Raw genomic sequence first — 19,714 nt, 5'->3', positions numbered from 1 at the left:
AGGGGGCAGGGCACGACGGCGGGCCCAACCAATCAGCGTCGGCGGGCCTGCGGCTTTGTTAAGGCGACGTATTAGAGACGGCGAAATTGGGGCGACGGCAGGGAGCGGCGTCCGGTTCCACCAATCAGCGGGCTCGTATCCGCACATCGCGAGCGCTGGACGCGAAGGTGAGACTAAATATGGGGAAAAGTAGGCGGGTCCAAGTAGGCGGATCCACCAATCGTCTGTGTCATGTTTGCATATTAGTAGCACGAGGTGGAGGGGCGGGGATTGTGTTGATCGATGTCATGTTTGTATGTTAATGCGGAGGGATCCACCAATCAGCTGCGTCGGATCCGTACGTCAATAAAGGGGGGGCGGTGTCACCAGTGCATATCTAATGAGCCGTGACGTCAGCGCGCTGACAGACGTTGGGTGGGGGAAAGGCAGGCGGTCATGGCGGCGGTGGCGGCTGCTCAGACTCAGACGGTGATCGGCAGCATCAAGACGGAGGAGATGGAGACCGAGGAGGAGGAGGAGGCTTTCCGCAACGGCATGAAAGTGTCCGCCGGCGTCGGCGGCGGCGGCCTGTTGGTCGAAGTGAAGCGAGAGCCCGGCCTCGACGAATCTCCTCCCCCTCCGCCGCCGCCGCCTCTGCCGTCCCGGCCGCAGCGCCGAGGCTCGGAGCCTCCGGAGCGGTCGCCACCCGGCGGCGCCGGCCGGCACTGCGGCGGCGCCGGCGCGGGGCAGTCCTCCAGCGCCAACAATCCCCCCGGCGGCCGCGAGCAAGAGGTGACCGTGGAGATCGGAGCCACCTACCTGTGCAGGAGGGCGGACAACAGCTGGCGTAAGGGCTGCTTCCTACATCCTCCCCCCACCCAGAGGGGCCAGCTGCACCCAGAAAGAGCCGAACACACCGGGGAGCCCAGGGCCGGCGCCCTCCCAGCTTCCGCCGGGGCCGTCCGAAGATCTCCGGCTGACCTCCTTTCCCCCCCGGCGTTGCTCGTTCGGAGTGGGAGCTCCCGGGCGGGGGATGGGCTATCGCACTGTCACCTGTCCGGTGTTGACCGGGGAGCCCTCTCTCTCTTCCCCACCCCAACCACCCCCCCCCCCCCGCTGCTGTCGCATGGGCAGACCCGTCGTGCCCCGAATCGGGGGGGGGGGTGGGGGGTGTCGGACCGGGACCGGATCGCGATGTCGTCTGCACCGCCCCCCAGCCCACCCGGTCGGCTGCAGTCCATCTTCCGGAGTTGGGTCGGGGATTTGTCGGCGACTTCACCCCACCCCAACCTGGCGTGGCTCGCCCAGACCAGGGCGAGTCGCTGTTTGTGGTGCCCCCCCCAGCCCCATTGAGGGCTACCCGACCAAGCTGGATTGCTGTTTTGTCCACGTCCCCTCCCCAGCATCGTCTGGAATTGTTCGGTGATCTCATCCCCCCCCCTACCGTTGCTCAGCCAGAGCTGGAGCTGTCTCCCTTTTCACACCTTCCCATAATCGATCGCCGTCATCTTCTGGCTTCGGCCAGGGGTCTCTCGGTGACCTCATCCCTCCCCGCCAGCCTCGCTCGTCCAGACTGGATCACGTTCACTTCTCCAAAGCCACCCCCTCCCCAACAGCATCTACTCCAATCATCAGTGTTGGGTGAGGGGTATAGTCTCGTTTCTACCCCCCTTCCCTGGCATTGCTGGGAGCCCAGCCACTTTCAGTTCCCCTGCTGCTTGCTACCTCCGTGGTTGCCTGCTGTCTGTCACCCGGCATCTGCTACAGGTGGTGGTGGGGAATTCCCCGGAGACCTCCTTTCCCCTCCGGCGTTGCTCCCCACCATGCCGCGAACGACTCGACTTGGACGCGATCGAGCTTTTTGAATCCCGAATGCCGGGGGAGGGGGCGGGGGGATCTCAGCGACCTCCTTTTAACCCCGTCCTCACAACGCTGGCCCGGCTTCCACCACGCTCCTGCTCCCGATCCATCAAGGGTTCCCAATCGCATCCCCTTGCTTGCTGTCAACAGGCAATTCAGTTGCTGGGCTAACCCCGTACGTGCCTGTCGTTGTTCCCTGCGATCGGAGCCAGCCTTCAAACGATGTTCAAGCTAATCTCCTTTTGCTGGCGTCCGTTTGGGATTAGAGTGGAAAGGGAGGATGGTGAGAGTTGGGTCACTTGCCCTCAGACCCCCCCTGTCAGTCCCACTGTTCAACCTGCCTTTCTTCCTGTTCCCTGACACACATCTGATCCCACCCCGAAAGCCGGGCCGTTCCCTATTTCATAGCCATCAAACAGTTCATGCTTTGTCCCCCTTAACATCTGTCAGTCATCCCTAGGATATTGGCTCTCAGGGCTATGGGGAGAGCGCGGGGGGGACAGTGGGATTAGTTTGGGGAGTGATACAGGGCTATGGGGGGACAGTGGGATTAGTTTGGGGACTGTTACAGGGCTATGGGGAGAGAGCAGGGGGGACAGTGGGATTAGTTTGGGGAGTGATACAGGGTATGGGGAGAGAGCAGGGGGACAGTGGGATTAGTTTGGGGAGTGATACAGGGCTATGGGGAGAGAGAGAGAGGGGGGGGGGGCGCGCCAGTGGGATTACCCAGAGGCTAACATGCTGACCTTTGACCTGTTGCAGACTCGGCGGAGGTGATCCAGTCTCGACTGAACGAGCAGGAAGCCCGCGAGGAGTTTTACGTGCATTACGTGGGCTGTGAGTATCTGGTCCAGTCGGGAAATTCCTCACCCCTCCCACCCAAATCCCATAACACATGTTCCTGTCAGTACACCATCCCGTTTGATAAAGTTTTTGTGGGGGAGGGGGGTGTTGGTGGGCATCTTCCACGAGAATAGCACAATGGTCATCTCACTTAGATGTGGAGTGGCAGGGGGTGGTCTCCGTGCGTGTTCCCCCTTTCGGGCACGGATTTGGGTGGGTGGGGTGGGGGGCGGTGGTGGATGAGCAAAGAGCACAATCCTGTTCTGAACTTGTCTTCCCTGTTCCTCTGCCCCCTCCCCCTCGGCAGTCAACCGCCGGCTGGACGAATGGGTGGACAAGAACCGCCTGGCTCTGACCAAGACGCTGAAGGAGGCGGTGCAGAAGACCAGCGACCAGTACATGAGCGAGCTGTCCGACCAGCCCGAGCGCAAGATCACCCGCAATCAGAAACGCAAGCACGACGAGATCAACCACATCCAGAAGGTACGGGCTGGGCCAGGCACGGCACGCGCTGCCCTCTGCCCTGTCCCTGTGGCACCTCTACCCTCCCCCTTCGCGCCCATCCACGGTTTGGAAACTCCCGCCCCATCACTGCGCTCCCAGAGACTGATGCGTGAGGGTTGGGCCTGGACAGTCCCGCAGGATGTTCCTCTGTGGAAACTGGAGGGCGTAGAGAGCGATCGCGGAGGTTTTGTTTTGTTATTTACTATTGTCACGTGTACCTGGGGACAGTGAAAGGTTTTGTTTGGTGTGCAGTACTGACAGCTCGCCCCCCCCACACAAAATGCATTCAGGTCTGAGAACGCGGCGAGGAATACAATGTTCTAGCAGCAGCAGCACACAGAGCGAGACTGACATTTTAAAATTTAAAATCTGAGGGGTCCCTCCAGATGCCGGAGGTTAACAGCGGGGAAGAAGCTGCTCTTGAAACTGTTCAAAAACTTCTGCCTGATGGGAGAGAGTGGAACCGGGGCAGGAGGGGAGCACGCTGATGTTGGGGGGCCTTCCCGAGGTGTTTTGGTGCCTTTCCTGACTGGGACAGATTGTCACGGGCAGAGGGATGTGTAGCTGACTGCTGTCGCATATGTTCCTGCAAACCATGCCTGTAAACTGCTAACGTGTCTTTATCTGTCTCTCACTCACTCTCTCCTTCCTCTGCCCGCTTGCTCCTTCCTGTCCGTCTCTCTGTGTCTCTCTCTCTCTCTCGAGCTCTGTCCTTTCTCTCTCTTGCGCCCTCACTCTCTCGCTCTCTGTTTCTCTCCCTCTCTCGCGTGCTCTCTCTGTCTCACTCTTGTACGCATGCCGTGTCTGTCTGTCTGTCTCTCTCTCTCTCTCTCTCTCTCTCTCTCTCTCTCTCTCTCTCTCTCTCTCTCTCTCTCTCTCTCTGTGTATGTGTCTCTCTTTTTCTCTTTCTCTGTCTGTCTCTCTTTCTCTTTTTCTCCTTCTCTCTTTTTCTATTTCTCTCTTTTTCTCTCTCTCTCTCTCTCTCTCTTTTACGCGTCCTCAATCTCTCTCTCTATTTCAGACCTATGCCGAGATGGATCCCACAACAGCAGCACTGGAGAAGGAACATGAAGCGGTGAGTAACCCTTGGCCTCTCGCCACGTCTGCGTGCAGAGAACCACAGCTGACCTTGCCTTCAGTCTCTCTCTGACCCTTGAGTAATAAGGTCAGGGCCTTTCTCTAAGTGAGCTAGCCGACCTCTGCTTTGTGCAACCGGTTGGAAGCATCCGGAGAAAGACGACTGAGGAGCGGCGTTTTGCCTCACCTCAGCAGATCTTTCCCCGAGACATCTTTCCCATCGGTAACAGCCACCCTTTCGTTTCTCCCTGGGTGTCTTGAAAGGGCATTGGAGTTTTAACTTGGAGTAGACTTTGTTTACCTGGACTTCAGTCCTGCAGCGCTGTGGCTCAGTGGTTTGTTAAGTTTCTCGTCTTTTAGAATGAACATGTTGGTTTCAGTTCTTTCATGTGTAAATCACAAAACTCTTTTAAAAGTTACGTTCCCAAGTGAACTTTAGCATTTGGTGTCATGTCGGCCTAGGTAATGTATTTAACATGTGGTACAGACCGTCCCCAAGCAGCGCAGCTCTCAAGACTCAGTGTGAGTTTCCTCCAGGTGCTCCGGTTTCCTCCCACACGGTGGATTGGCCGTGCTAAATTGCCCATAGCGTTCAGGGGGGTGTGGGTTAGGAGGACTAGTCAGGGGGGTAAATGTCGAGTAATAGGGTTGGGGGCTGGGTCAGGTAGGTTACCGTTTGGAGGTGCAGTGTGGACTTGTCGGGCTGAATGGTCTGTTGCCTCACTGTCGGGGATTCTGTGACACTGGCTTTCGGCAAGGTTCGGCGCCATACACCTCCGCCAAGTAGGGATTGAGGGCGAGCTGACCAAATTGGTTCGGAAATCGGCTTCGCGGCGGGAGGCCGAGGCTGGTTGATGGCGGGCTGTCGGTCGCGGCGATCCCCAGGGCTCGGGGCTGGGTCCATTTCGAAGCGACAGCGAGGACCGCGGATCAGAGTCGAGAACGTGGGGCTGGAAAAGCCCAGCGGCATCCGCGCAGCAGGAGAATCGATGTTTGGGGCATGTTCCCTTTGTCAGGAATGACGAAGGGCTCCGGGCCGCAGCGTCTATTCTCCTGCTCCTCGGATGCTGCCTGACCTGCAGTGCTTTGGGATCCATGTCTGTTTGTCATCCCAATGTCCAAGGGCATGGTTCATAAGTTTGCGCCAAGACCAGCTAAGAACGCAAAAGGATCTTGATGAAATGGGATGAAAACAAAACCAGATGGCCTTCAATCCAGATAAGTGCAAGGTATCGCATTTTGGTGCAACACTCAAGGGTATGGCTTGTACAATGAATGGTTGGGTCTTGAGCAGTGTTGTTGAGCAGGGGGACCTCGGGGTGCAGGTACATAACTCTTTGAGGTTGGCGTCACAGGGTAGTTAAGGAGGCGTTTGCCCCCCCCATGCCTTTATTGCTCAGACCTCTGAGTGTCAAGAGTTGGGACGTCCTGTTGAGGTTGTGCAGGGCATTGGTGAGGCCTCCTCTGGAGTACTGCATGCAGTTCGGGTCACCCTGTTATAGGAAGGATGTTGGTGACCTGGAGAGGGTTCCGAAGGGATTTACCAGGATCTCATCAAATCTGGAGGGAGATAGACCGGGTTTTAACGGCAGGTTTTTGTTTCCCTGGGATGGGGGATTTCGAGACGAGGTTGCACATTTTTTAAGGTGAGCGGAGAGAGGTTTTTTAAAAAAAAAAGTCATGAGGAGCAAACGTTTTTAGTGGTGGATGTGGGTCCAGTTGGAACATTTTGATCGGTTGAGTTTGGAGGGATGTGGGACGGGTTCAGTTTGGGATTATAGCCGACTTCGGCTGGTTGGGCCGAAGGGCCTGATTCCCTGCTGCCAGACTTCAGTCGAGTTCCATGTTGGCGGTCCGTGACAAATTAACCAGGAGCTGTTGCGACTGAAGTCGTGATGTTCGCCCAACCTGGTGTGTGCTTACTGAAAAGCTGTATGTAAAATTGGGGAAACCTTTCCACCCCGAAGTTATCGGTCTTTGTGACAACTCCTGGCCTCGCTCGGTTTGATTGCCAGCACGCAACCCCCGAACGTAGAAACAACGGCCCGTTGAGCCTGATCTGCCGATCGGTACGGGAATGGCTGATGGTCCCACTCCATTCCTGTTAGCTCTACACATATGATGTCCCCCCCGCCCCCAAACAGCTCCGATTCTCGAGCGTCAAACAAGCGTCTTCCTTCCACTCCTGATATTCGGCTGCAGAGAGAGAGAGAGTGTTGCCATCGTTCCTTGCAGAGGTCCTCATTGTCTCTCACTCCCTCCCCTCTGAGCAGACACCGGAACCCAATCAGGGAGCCGCCATTGTGAGGCCGGTGACCTCTGCCCTCCAGGACTTGGGGGGCCGTTCGCGGAAGCCAATCAGCTGCCTGTCGCCGGTCGAATTTGCTCCGTGTTTTTTTTTTTGTCCCTCCGTTCTGCCGCTAATGAAGCAGCAGCGTAAACACTGCCTCCAGTGAGGGCCGCTTGCTTCCTTGCTCCGTAAAACAGCCCTTCTCCCAATTCGGGCCGCGACCGGAGATAACGTCGGATGCGGCCTTCGCTGGGGTCAGTGACCCTTTTCACCAACCCCAGTGCATCCTGACGGAGGGAACTGCCGGGCTCGATAGTGCAGCTTTGAGGAGAGTACAGGAGCTGAGGGACCTCGGCATTCCCGGCGCTGCGTCATCTGCCAGGCACCTTGTTCAGAAGGGACCCTTGGGTTTATGCGACACCTCAACAAGTCATTGGTCGGACCGCGTTTGCCATCTTTTGTTCAATTCCGGGCACCTTCCTTCAGGAAGGATGTTAAAACCCTGGAGAGGGGGCGAAGAGATTTACTCGAATGAAACCAGGAATGAGGGAGTTTAGATAGAAGGAAAGGTGGGGGAAATTGGGCTTCTGCTCCTTCAAGCCTAACCGTACTGAGGTGTTGAAAATGATTGTCCATCGTGGCAGGGTAGAGGTGAATAATGTGTTTCCAACCGTTGGTGTGTCAGCAACTCTGGGATCACAACGTCAGCGAGGGAGCTCGGAGTGAGATGTGGAGACACTTCCTTACTCGGAGAGTTGTTCGGATTTGGAATGTGCTGCCTGTGAGACTGGTGGAGGTGAAAACCATGACTGCAGATGCTGGAAACCAGGTTCTGGATGAGTGGTGCTGGAAGAGCACAGCAGTTCAGGCTTTTGCCCGAAACGTCGATTTTTTAATTTATTATTACTGCCCCTCGGATGCTGCCTGAACTGCTGTGCTCTTCCAGCACCGCTAATCCAGAGAGTGGCGGAGGTGGCTTCCACCCAAGGTTTCAAAAGAGCCCTGCATTTGCCAGGGGTGGAGTTAGAGGGTGACAGACGTAGGGCTGGAGAATGGTGTTTACTGGGTGACGTTTTCCAGACCGGGCCCAGATACGCTGGGCCAAATGCCCCCCCCCCCCCCCCCCCCCCCACTGGAAAATTCCAAACAGTCAGTTTGGACACCTCCTGGAAGAGGTGGGGGGAGAGGAGACTGGGGGAGAGAAGAACCCGGACTGGTCTGGAAACGTGAACTGTGGTTTCCCCCTCCCCTCAGCCTTTGATAGATCTGCTGAGCTGCTCGCTGTCCATTGATCTTCCAAGCCCTCTGCAGGCTGTCGAAGGGTTTCCAATGCCTTCCTCCTTTGGTGTGTTCCCTCTGCCTCTGAGCCGAGCTGCAGGCCGTAAGGCGGGAAGACCGCGAGTTAGTCCGTTAGGGTGTGGTGCAGGCTGCAGCCAGGCTTGCCTGGGTCGTGTCGAGAGGTGTTGGGGCCACGTCTGTAGCGCTGTGGTCAACATTTCTTTTCGTATTATGACGGCTAAGGAGGTTATTCAATTCCCGTATTGGTCAGGGCACGGACTGTCGGAGTTGGGAGGTTGTGTCGTGGCTGGACAGGGCATCAGTTAGGCCACTTTTGGACTAATGTATGCAATTCTGGTCTCCTTCCCACAGGAAGGATCTTGTGAAACACGATAGGATTCAGAAAATGATATTTGAGGGTTTGAGCGATAGGGAGAGGCTGAATTCGGTGGGGCTGTGTTCCCTGGAGCGTTGGAGGCTGAGGGGTGACCTTATAGAGGTTTATAACATCTTTGGGGGGGGGGGGAGACATGGAGAGGGTAAATAGACAAGGTCTTTTCCCCCTGGGGTGGGGGAGGGTCCAGAACTAGAGGGGGAGAGGAGAAAGTCTGAAAAGGGGTAACTTTCCCCCCCAGAGGGTGGTGCGTGTGTGGGACGAGCTGCCAGAGGAAGTGGTTGGGGCTGGGGCAGTGCCAACATTGAAAAGGTGGATGGGGAGGGGAACAGGAAGGGTTTAGAGGGAGAGGGGCCAAGTGCTGGCAAACGGGGACTGGGTTATGTTTGGGATATCTGGGTCAGCACGGACGGGGTGGGGCCGAAGGGTGTGTTTCTGTGCTGTCCAGTGAGCAGATGTCCGTGTTTGTCTGTTCCCTCCCCTCCTCGGTCACCCCCCCAGATCACCAAGGTGAAGTATGTGGATAAGATCCAGATTGGGAATTACGAGATCGATGCCTGGTATTTCTCTCCATTCCCCGAGGATTACGGGAAACAGCCGAAACTCTGGGTCTGCGAATACTGTCTCAAGTACATGAAGTTCGAGAGGACGTACCGTTTTCACTTGGTAAGCTGGCAGCGCTGAACCGCCCCTCTATCATTCTTCCTTGCTCTCTCTGTCTGTGTCTGTCTCTGTGTTTCCAATAAAGATCATTCCAGCACAGAAACAGACCCTTCGGCCCCTCCAAGCCCAGATCCTCTATCGAAACCTTGTCGCCTATTTTCTAAGCGACTTTAATGACGCTATCGTCATGCAACTCCCCCTCTTTTCTTCCCCCCCCCTTTTCGAGGTAGAATGAACCTGGACACCCAGATCTCTCTGGGCATCAATTTTTCCCAGGGCTTTTCCATTCGGTGTATCGTTTGCTCTTGAATTTCATCGACCAAAATGCATCCCCCTCTCCTTTGCCTGGATTGAACTCCATCTGCCATTTCTCTGCCCTATTCTCCAATCTATCTAGATTCTGCTGTACCCTCTGACAAGTCCCCTTCGCTCTCAGCTCCTCCACCAATCTTCGTGTCAGCTGCAAACTTGTTCATCAGACCACCTATCCTTTCCTCCGGATCTCTCCATCTTGAGAAGTTCCCTTCCATTACGACTCTCTGTCTCCTGTCGCCCAGCCGATTCTCGATCCATTTAGCTCGTACACCCTGGACCCGGTGCGCCATCACTTCCTCCATCAGCCTTCCACGGGGACCCTTATCAAACACCTTTACTGAAGGCCATGTATATAACATCTCCAGCCCTTCCCTCCTCAATCAACTTTGTCACTCCCTCCAAGAATTCTATTAGGTTTGTACGAGGTGACCGTCCCTGCACCAAACCATGCTCCCAATCACTGATAAACCCATTCTCTTCCAAATGTGAATAGATCCTATCCCTCGGTATCTTCCCCAGCAGCTTCCCTATCGCTGACGTCAGGCTGACCGGTCTGGAATTCCCTGGATTGTCCCTGCAACCGGTCTGAAACAAGGGGACAGCGTTAGCAATTCTCCAGTCCTCCAGGACCTCACCCGTGTTCAAGGATGCTGCAAAGATATCTGTTCGGGCCCCAGCTATTTCCTCCCTCTCTTCCCTCCGTAACTTGGGATAGATCCCATCTGGGCCTGGAGACTTGTCCACCTTTAATGCCTTTCGGAATATCCAACGCTTCCTCCCTCCTTACGCTGACTTGACCTGGAGTGATCAAACATCTGTCCCTCTCCTCGGTGAATACTGACGCAAAGTACTCCTTAAGAATCTCCCCCATTTGCTCTGACTCTGCGCGTAACTTCCCTCCTTGGTCCTAGAGTGGGCCAACCCTATCCCAAGTTACCCTCTCACTCCTTCGATATGAATAAAAGGCTTTGGGGTTTACCTTAACTCTGCACGCAAAGGATATCTTTGAGCCCTGTCATTGTCTATCTCTCTCTCTCTCTCCCTCCCTCCCCAACAGTCTCAGTGCCAGTGGCGACAGCCACCCGGGAAAGAGATCTATCGCAAGACCAACATCTCTGTGTATGAGGTGGACGGGCGAGACCACAAGGTGAGGGCACGTGGGGCAGGCAGATGGCTGATGGGGAGGTTAACACCCTGTGCTGGGGCTGATCAACCAATCAGCACGGGAGATTGACTGAGGGGAGGCTGGCACAGCCCTGAGTCACAAACGCGCTGTACACACACACTGGGGGCACTGGGCATATACACACACACACACACACACACACACACACACACACACCCACCCCAGGGACAGCCCTGGGGAAGCGTGGGCACTGTTCACACTCTCACTCTCACACACACTGTCTCTGCCTCTGCCTGCCTCTCTTGTGCCAGCCCTAACCCTGAGGGAGCATGGACACTGTTCACTCCTCACTCTCTCTCTCTCTCTCTCTCTCTCTCTCTCTCTCTCTCTCTCTCTCTCTCTCTCTCTCTCTCTCTCTCTCTCTCTCTCTCTCTCTCTCTCTCTCTCTCTCTCTCTCTCTCTCTCTCTCTCTCTCTCTCTCTCACACTTCTCTCTCTCACACTGCCCAGTGCCAGCCCTAACCCTGAGGGAGCGTGGGCACTGTTCACACACACACACACAGCGTGGGCACTGCTCTCTCTCTCTCTCTCTCTCTGTGTCTCTCTCTGTGTCTCTCACACTGTGCCCAGTGCCAGCCCTAACCCTGGGGGAGCATGGGCACTGTTCACACACACACAGAGCGTGGGCACTGTTCCACCTTGCTTGTTTGGTGGTTAATGTTGGCACTCTGTCTCCTTCCTCCCCCCTGCCCAGATTTACTGTCAGAACCTGTGCCTGCTGGCGAAGCTGTTCCTCGACCACAAGACCCTCTACTTTGACGTGGAACCGTTTGTCTTCTACATCCTGACCGAGGTGGACCGACACGGGGCACATATCGTGGGCTATTTCTCCAAGGTCAGGAGCAGGGCTCTCCGGGGGAAGGAGGGCTGAGAACATCCCTCCTGACTGCTCGGCGGCCACCTCCCGGGGGCTCTGGGTCCTCGAAACCCTCTTGTCGGGGTGTCCCAGATCTCACATCATCGGCCCTTCACGGGTGACCTCTGTGACCTCCTTCACTCTGTGTTTCCATCTGCAAACGCTGGTCTGGGTGCACGAGCAGTGGGTCAATCGCTGAGTACACTTCCTCCCCTGACCGGAATGCAGTCCTCCTGTCCCTTGGGGGGGGGGGGGCCTGCGTTTCCCTGCGACAGGTTTTATCCTGGAGCGACCCAGCCGCAGACATCACACGTGGATCGGGAACACACCGGGCTCGGGGTGGGGGTAGTAGTGACGGGACGAAGGTCTGGGGTGGTGGTGGGGGGGGGGTCTCCCGGTCAGGCGTGGGTTCAGGGGCTAGTACTGGGCGGGGACGGGCCGATCGGCACGTCCAAGGGCTAGATCGTCAACTCACCACCAGTTGCTCTGTGTCTTGCACAGGAGAAGGAGTCTCCCGATGGGAATAACGTCGCCTGTATTTTAACCCTCCCTCCGTACCAGCGCAGGGGCTACGGAAAATTCCTCATTGCGTTCAGTAAGTGAGTGTATCCATGGATAGTCTCACCACTGGTGTCTTATCCTGTTCCCAGCTCACCCTCGGGAATGGAGTCTAACTCCCCTCTGCTTGTTGGTCAATGGTGTTACCGTCACTGATTCCTCCCCCCCCCCCCCCCCTCACTATCAACATCCTGGGGGTTCCCATTGAGAGAGGATCTAATGATCGCCCCCTTGATGCTCAATGGCGTTACCATCACTGAATCCCCTCTCCCCACTGTCAACATCCTGGGGGTTCCCATTGAGCAGAAACTGAACCGGGACCCAGCCTCATATCAATCCTGTGGCTACAAGAGCAGGGTCAGAGGCTGGGAATCCTGCAGCGAGGAACTCCCCTCTTGGGTTCCCATTGAGCAGAAACTGAACCCTGACCCTGACCCTACACGTCACTCCTGACCCAGTGCCCTGACCCTGACCCTGACCCTACACGTCACTCCTGACCCAGTGCCCTGTCCCTGTCCCTGACCCTGACCTTACACGTCACTCCTGACCCAGTGCCCTGACCCTGACCCTACACGTCACTCCTGACCCAGTGCCCTGTCCCTGTCCCTGACCCTGACCTTACACGTCACTCCTGACCCAGTGCCCTGTCCCTGACCCTGACCCTAACCCTACACGTCACTCCAGACCCAGCGCCCTGTCCCTGACCCTGACCCTGACCCTACACGTCACTCCTGACCCAGTGCCCTGTCCCTGTCCCCTGACCCTGACCCTACACGTCACTCCTGACCCAGCGCCCTGTCCCTGACCCTGACCCTACACGTCACTCCTGACCCAGTGCCCTGACCCTGACCCTAACCCTACACTTCACTCCAGACCCAGCGCCCTGTCCCTGACCGTGACCCTACACGTCACTCCTGACCCAGTGCCCTGTCCCTGTCCCTGACCCTGACCCTACACGTCACGCAGACCTGTCCCTCTATCTGAATTCCCGACTGACAGTCAATGCTGTGCTGACTAACACTGTTTAAGTCCCCGATATGGACCCTTTTATTTTGTTTTAAATCCCCACATGCTCTCGGACACGCTCTCTCACATTCGATCTTGCACTCCAGTCGGTTGTGAGGGATTGAATGAAACATGGGGGTGGGATCTGAGAGGGTGATGGGGTTGTTGTGACCTTGCTGTCTTCTGTACCGCGTTAAGGTCCCTCATCTAACGTATGTGTTTTTTTTCCTCCCACACCACCATCTCCCCTCCCCCAACCCGCTCGATTTCCTTCCACACCGACCCCTCGTTCCTCTCTTTCCCCCCCCCCCCATTCCCTCCAAACTCAGGCTACGAGCTGTCCAAGTTGGAGAGCACTGTCGGGTCTCCGGAAAAGCCCCCTTTCCGACCTCGGCAAGCTCAGCTACCGCAGCTACTGGTCCTGGGTCCTGCTGGAGATCCTGCGGGACTTCAGGGGCACGCTGTCCATCAAAGACCTCAGGTCGGTACGCTGCGGGTTTCAGGGTCAGGGCCGTGGGGGAACCTGCACTGTGGGAGGGGTCAGGGCTGGGGGTATGGGGCCCGCACTGTGGTAGGGGTCAGGGCCGAGGGAGGGGGCGCATTGTGGGAGGGGCCAGGGCTGGGGGGGGGGGGGGTGGACTGCACTGTGGGAGGGGTCAGGGCCGAGTGGGGGGGCCCCGCATTGTGGGAGGGGTCAGGGCCAAGGGGCAGGGGGTGGGACCTGCACTGTGGGCGGGGTCAGCGCCGAGGGTGGGCCCCCCTGCACTGTGGGCGGGGTCAGCGCCGAGGGTGGGGCCCCCCTGCACTGTGGGCGGGGGTCAGCGCCGAGGGTGGGCCCCCCTGCACTGTGGGCGGGGGTCAGCGCCGAGGGGTGGGCCCCCCTGCACTGTGGGCGGGGTCAGCGCCGAGGGTGGGCCCCCCTGCACTGTGGGCGGGGTCAGCGCCGAGGGTGGGGCCCCCCTGCACTGTGGGCGGGGTCAGCGCCGAGGGTGGGCCCCCCTGCACTGTGGGCGGGGGTCAGCGCCGAGGGTGGGCCCCCCTGCACTGTGGGCGGGGTCAGCGCCGAGGGTGGGCCCCCCTGCACTGTGGGCGGGGTCAGCGCCGAGGGTGGGCCCCCCTGCACTGTGGGCGGGGTCAGCGCCCGAGGGTGGGCCCCCCTGCACTGTGGGCGGGGTCAGCGCCCGAGGGTGGGCCCCCCCTGCACTGTGGGCGGGGGTCAGCGCCGAGGGGTGGGCCCCCCCTGCACTGTGGGCGGGGGTCAGCGCCGAGGGTGGGCCCCCCCTGCACTGTGGGCGGGGGTCAGCGCCGAGGGTGGGCCCCCCTGCACTGTGGGCGGGGGTCAGCGCCGAGGGTGGGGCCCCCCTGCACTGTGGGCGGGGTCAGCGCCGAGGGTGGGCCCCCCTGCACTGTGGGGCGGGGTCAGCGCCGAGGGTGGGCCCCCCTGCACTGTGGGCGGGGGTCAGCGCCGAGGGTGGGCCCCCCTGCACTGTGGGCGGGGTCAGCGCCGAGGGTGGGCCCCCCCTGCACTGTGGGCGGGGGTCAGCGCCGAGGGTGGGCCCCCCTGCACTGTGGGCGGGGGTCAGCGCCGAGGGTGGGCCCCCCTGCACTGTGGGCGGGGTCAGCGCCGAGGGTGGGCCCCCCTGCACTGTGGGCGGGGTCAGCGCCGAGGGTGGGCCCCCCTGCACTGTGGGCGGGGTCAGCGCCGAGGGTGGGCCCCCCTGCACTGTGGGGCGGGGTCAGCGCCGAGGGTGGGCCCCCCTGCACTGTGGGCGGGGTCAGCGCCGAGGGTGGGCCCCCCCTGCACTGTGGGCGGGGTCAGCGCCGAGGGTGGCCCCCCCCCCGCACTGTGGGCGGGGGTCAGCGCCGAGGGTGGTTCCCCCCCCCCCGCACTGTGGGCGGGGTCAGCGCCGAGGGTGGGGCCCCCCCCCCCCGCACTGTGGGCGGGGGTCAGCGCCGAGGGTGGGGGCCCCCCTGCACTGTGGGCGGGGTCAGCGCCGAGGGTGGGGCCCCCCTGCACTGTGGGCGGGGTCAGCGCCGAGGGTGGGGGGCCCCCCCTGCACTGTGGGCGGGGTCAGCGCCGAGGGTGGGGGCCCCCCTGCACTGTGGGCGGGGTCAGCGCCGAGGGTGGGGGCCCCCCTGCACTGTGGGCGGGGGTCAGCGCCGAGGGTGGGGGCCCCCCTGCACTGTGGGCGGGGTCAGCGCCGAGGGTGGGGGGCCCCCCCTGCACTGTGGGCGGGGTCAGCGCCGAGGGTGGGGGCCCCCCTGCACTGTGGGCGGGGTCAGCGCCGAGGGTGGGCCCCCCTGCACTGTGGGCGGGGTCAGCGCCGAGGGTGGTTCCCCCCCCCCGCACTGTAGGCTGGATGAGTGTTGATATCACACTGGTTCACTCTCCCCTTCTCTATCTCTGTTCTCCTGTTGCAGTCAGATGACCAGCATTACCCAGAATGACATCATCAGCACGTTACAGTCACTCAACATGGTGAAATACTGGAAGGGCCAGCACGTTATCTGTGTCACCCCGAAACTGGTGGAGGAACATCTGAAAAGCGCCCAGTACAAGAAGCCTCCAATTACAGGTACGTCTCTGCGGCCTCCTTCTATCCCTCCCACCCGTAACTGGGGGTCATGGTGCATCAAATACACTGTCCTTTCCCTTCCCCCTCTCTCTCTCTGGGACCGGGGTGTGTTAGATACACTGTCCTTTCCCCCCTCTCTCTCTGGGACCGGGGTGTGTTAGATACACTGTCCTTTTTCCCCCCTCTCTCTCTCTGGGACCGGGGTGTGTTGATACACTGTCCTTTCCTCCCTCTCTCTCTGGGACCGGGGTGTGTTAGATACACTGTCCTTTCCCCCCTCTCTCTCTCTCTCTCTGGGACCGGGGTGTGTTAGATACACTGTCCTTTCCCCCTCTCTCTCTCTCTCTGGGACCGGGGTGTGTTAGATACACTGTCCTTTCCCCCCTCTCTCTCTCTGGGACCGGGGTGTGTTAGATACACTGTCCTTTTTCCCCCCTCTCTCTCTCTCTGGGACCGGGGTGTGTTGATACACTGTCCTTTCCTCCCTCTCTCTCTGGGACCGGGGTGTGTTAGATACACTGTCCTTTCCCCCCTCTCTCTCTCTGGGACCGGGGTGTGTTAGATACACTGTCCTTTCCTCCCCTCTCTCTCTGGGACCGGGGTGTGTTAGATACACTGTCCTTTTTCCCCCCTCTCTCTCTCTGGGGACCGGGGTGTGTTAGATACACTGTCCTTTCCCCCTCTCTCTCTCTCTCTCTGGGACCGGGGTGTGTTAGATACACTGTCCTTTCCCCCCTCTCTCTCTCTGGGACCGGGGTGTGTTAGATACACTGTCCTTCCCTCCAACTGGGAATCCTGGTTTACACGATGCCATTAACTCTGTGTTTTCTTTGTGTCTTGTTCCCTGTCTATCCCAGTCGACTCGATCTGTCTGAAGTGGGCCCCACCAAAACACAAACAGCTCAAGCTCTCCAAGAAATGACTGGTGCGAGTTGGCTGGCAGGAGGAGGAGAAGGAATACTCCTGAGATGGAGACCGAGCAGGGACAGTGAATCACATCGGGGTTTCCAGCTGGGTCTCATCAGCACCGAGCAGGGCCGGGGGCGGCCGGGAGAACCCAGAGACACAGACCCCCCCCGCCCCCAATCATCGCTGCCATTCCCCACCCCTGTGAACAGCAGTGTGGAGAACAGGATCAACACTGGCTCACTCAGACCTGTGTGTGGGTGAGAGAGGGTGCGACGGTGCCAGTGTGAGAGGGTGCCTGTGAGAGAAAGGGAGCGAGTGTGCGAGGGTGTCTGTGAGAGAGACGGAGCAAGTGTGTGTGTGTGCCTGAGAGAGAGACGGAGCGTGTGTGAGAGAATGTCTGTGAGAGAGACGGAGCGAGGGTGCCTGAGAGAGAGAGACTGGAAGTGCCTGAGGGAGGGTGGAGCAAGGGTGAGGCTGGGAGTGGGTACGTGTGTGCGTGTGTGTGAGACAGACAGACAGGAGGTGTGTGAGTCAGGGTCAGTGCAGTATTGAGCACCTTTCACAGTGTGTGCATCTGCCAGCGCCTGAAGGACCCAGCTTGGGACATTAAAGGGCCGGGCTAGAAAACACCATAGAGGCTTTGATTGTGTTTTATCGTAACATTATCAGCAACGTTCTCGGCTTGAGCGTCCGGGCACCCAGCTACACATTCTCATTTCAGCAGTTCTGTTGTTGTTATTGTTCAAAGTTAGAATAAATGCTTGTCTTTTCATATCCTTCCTCGCCAGTGACCGTCTGATTTAGAATGCTTTATCCAGAGGGTCAGGGCCGAGGGAGCCCCGCACTGTGGGAGGGTCAGGGCCGAGGGAGCCCCCGCACTGTGGGAGGGTCAGGAATTAAAGAATGGGGCCTTCCGACTGACTGAACTAAATAAAAAGCTTTTTCCTCACATTCCCTCCACTCATCAGTCGTTCTCCCTTATCAACATCCTGGGGGTTCCCATTGAGAGAGAATCTAACCATCCTGCACCATTTAAAAGCAGCAACACAGAACAAAAATGTATCCCCTGCAATCATCTGTGAAAATTCAAGAGGCCAAGAACTATTTAAAGTAACAATTAACAATTTTATTTTCTAAATGTCTAATAGAGAATAATTAACGAACAATTATTTACAACTCCTTCCTCTCTCCTATCTTTTTTGACCTTCCCCTTCTATAATACTAGTCCGATAACCTCCCACATCCCCCCCCCCCACCCACATTACGTTTTACCAAAAATTCAAGTTTTCAAAACCAGCCTGCTATTGAATCTTCCATTTAGATCTTCCTGTGCCACCTCTTCTTAGGGATTATGCTTCACAGATCAATAAAGGTACCTTTTAAGAGGGCTATTTCTCGGGCTGTCTCTACATGCTGGTGGCGTGGCAGTTCTCCTCCCAACTGATCAATTTTCCCCGGTCTTCTACCCCTCGGATTGTGTGATTGGCTTTTAAGATTGTCAATATGCTTCATTCAAACTGGATTGGAGATTGGTGGGTTTTTTTTGGGGGGGTATAATTTAAATCGACTGGCCAAATTCAAATCTGTTTGTCGTTTCCAAGCAACCAGCTAGCCTAGCTACTGAACCACATGATATCTTGTTGAGAACGTAGTGGGGTGCTGTGAGGTAGTGCTGCTAGCTTTTAACTCTCTCAAATATACAGTGCACCCATATCTTCACAACGCCTCCTGCTTAAGACAAAATGAACCATCGTAATGAAAAGATGGCTTCTCTATTCTTTGAACACATTACCCTAACATACAGATAACTTTAATCCTAACTTCCCGTTTAACTTAATTTATTTAATGTTCTGTATTAAATCTCATCTAAACTTTATCAGTTAAATCCGCGATAACGCATCTGTGATTACATTCTTACGACCCACAACGTGTTAGATTTTATTTTAAATTAAAAGTCTGTAGCATGTCATGTTGCGGCTCTACAGGACATTGGCCTAACCAGTGTTGGAATATTGCGTGCAATTCTGGTCTCCTTCCGATCGCAAAGATTAGATTACTTATAGTGTGGAAACAGGCCCTTCGGCCCAACAAGTCCACACCGAACCTCCGAAGTGCAACCCACCCAGACCCATTCCCCCTGCACCTATCACTGTGGGCAATTTAGCACGGCCAACTCACCTAACCTGCGCATTTTTGGACTGTGGGAGGAAACCCACGCAGACACTGGGAGAATGTGCAAACTCCACACAGAGAATTGCCTGAGGCGGGAATTGAACCCAGGTCCGTGGTGCTGTGAGGCAGCAGTGCTAACCACTGTGCCACCGTGCTGCCCCCTTGTGTCGGAAATGGTTGTTTACGCACAGATCACAACCCGCTTAAATTTTTTAGAATGCTTTAAAGACAAGAATGTGAGACTCTTTCATTGGAGTCTTTTAGAGTCACAGATGTACAGTGCGGAAACAGACCCTTCGGTCCAACCCGTCCATGCCGACCCAGATATCCCAACCCAATCTAGTCCCACCTGCCCATATCCCTCCAAACCCTTCCTATTCATACACCCATCCAAATGCCTCTTAAATGTTGCTATTGTACCAGCCTCCACCACATCCTCTGGCAGCTCATTCCACACACGTACCACCCTCTGTGTGAAAAAGTTGCCCCTTAGGTCTCTTTTATATCTTTCCCCTCTCACCCTAAACCTATGCCCCTCTAGTTCTGGACTCCCCCACCCCAGGGGAAAGAGTTTGTCTCTTTACCCTATCCATGCCCCTCATGATTTTGTAACCCTCTATAAGGTCACCCCTCAGCCTCCGACGCTCCAGGGAAAACAGCCCCAGCCTGTTCAGCCTCTCCCTGTAGCTCAAACCCGCCAACCCTGGCAACCTCCTTGTAAATCTTTTCTGAACCCTGTTAAGTGGCAGGTGGGACTAGATTGGGTGGCCCAGTGGTTAGCACTGCTGCCTCACAGCGTCAAAGATCCAGGTTCAATTCCCGCCTCAGGCAACTGGCGGTGTGGAGTTTGCACATTCTCCCCGTGTCTGTGTGGGTTTCCCCCGGGTGCTCTGATTTCCTCCCACAGTCCAAAAATGTGCAGGTCAGGTGAATTGGCCCATGCTAAATTGCCTGTAGTGTTGGGTGAAGGGGTCAATGTAGAGGAATGGGTCTGGGTGGGTTGCTCTTCGGAGGGACGGTGTGGACTTGTTGGGCCGAAGGGCCTGTTTCCACACTGTCAGTAATTTCATTTAAAATGCTGTCAGGCCAGTACCAAACTTCCTTTTTGCTTGTGCAGTATTTTCTCTGGTGGATGTTGAGTCTCTCTTGAGACTCAGTCGGTTCTGGCAGTTTGATCCTATCCTCATCTTCCTGTTGGAGGACAGCTCTAATTCCAATGTCACTCACATTGCTGCCAACTTCCAAGAGTT

General features: G+C 57.2%; 1 protein-coding gene across 1 annotated transcript; it reads left to right on the top strand.

The window, feature by feature from the left end:
• Positions 1 to 389: 389 nt before the first annotated feature.
• kat8 (K(lysine) acetyltransferase 8) lies at positions 390 to 17,066 on the top strand. Its single transcript, XM_072553664.1, is given in 12 exon segments — positions 390 to 826; positions 2,602 to 2,676; positions 2,990 to 3,165; positions 4,208 to 4,261; positions 8,727 to 8,891; positions 10,261 to 10,350; positions 11,083 to 11,223; positions 11,746 to 11,839; positions 13,137 to 13,183; positions 13,185 to 13,288; positions 15,229 to 15,383; positions 16,241 to 17,066. Coding segments are annotated over 12 exon segments (1,557 nt in total). The 5' UTR covers positions 390 to 435; the 3' UTR covers positions 16,306 to 17,066.
• The last annotated feature ends 2,648 nt before the right edge of the window (positions 17,067 to 19,714 follow it).

Source organism: Chiloscyllium punctatum, chromosome 34 (genome assembly GCF_047496795.1).
Source record: "Chiloscyllium punctatum isolate Juve2018m chromosome 34, sChiPun1.3, whole genome shotgun sequence".
Taxonomy (NCBI): domain Eukaryota; kingdom Metazoa; phylum Chordata; class Chondrichthyes; order Orectolobiformes; family Hemiscylliidae; genus Chiloscyllium; species Chiloscyllium punctatum.
Note: the sequence above shows the minus strand (reverse complement) of the source record. Positions and strands in the feature narration are given on the sequence as shown.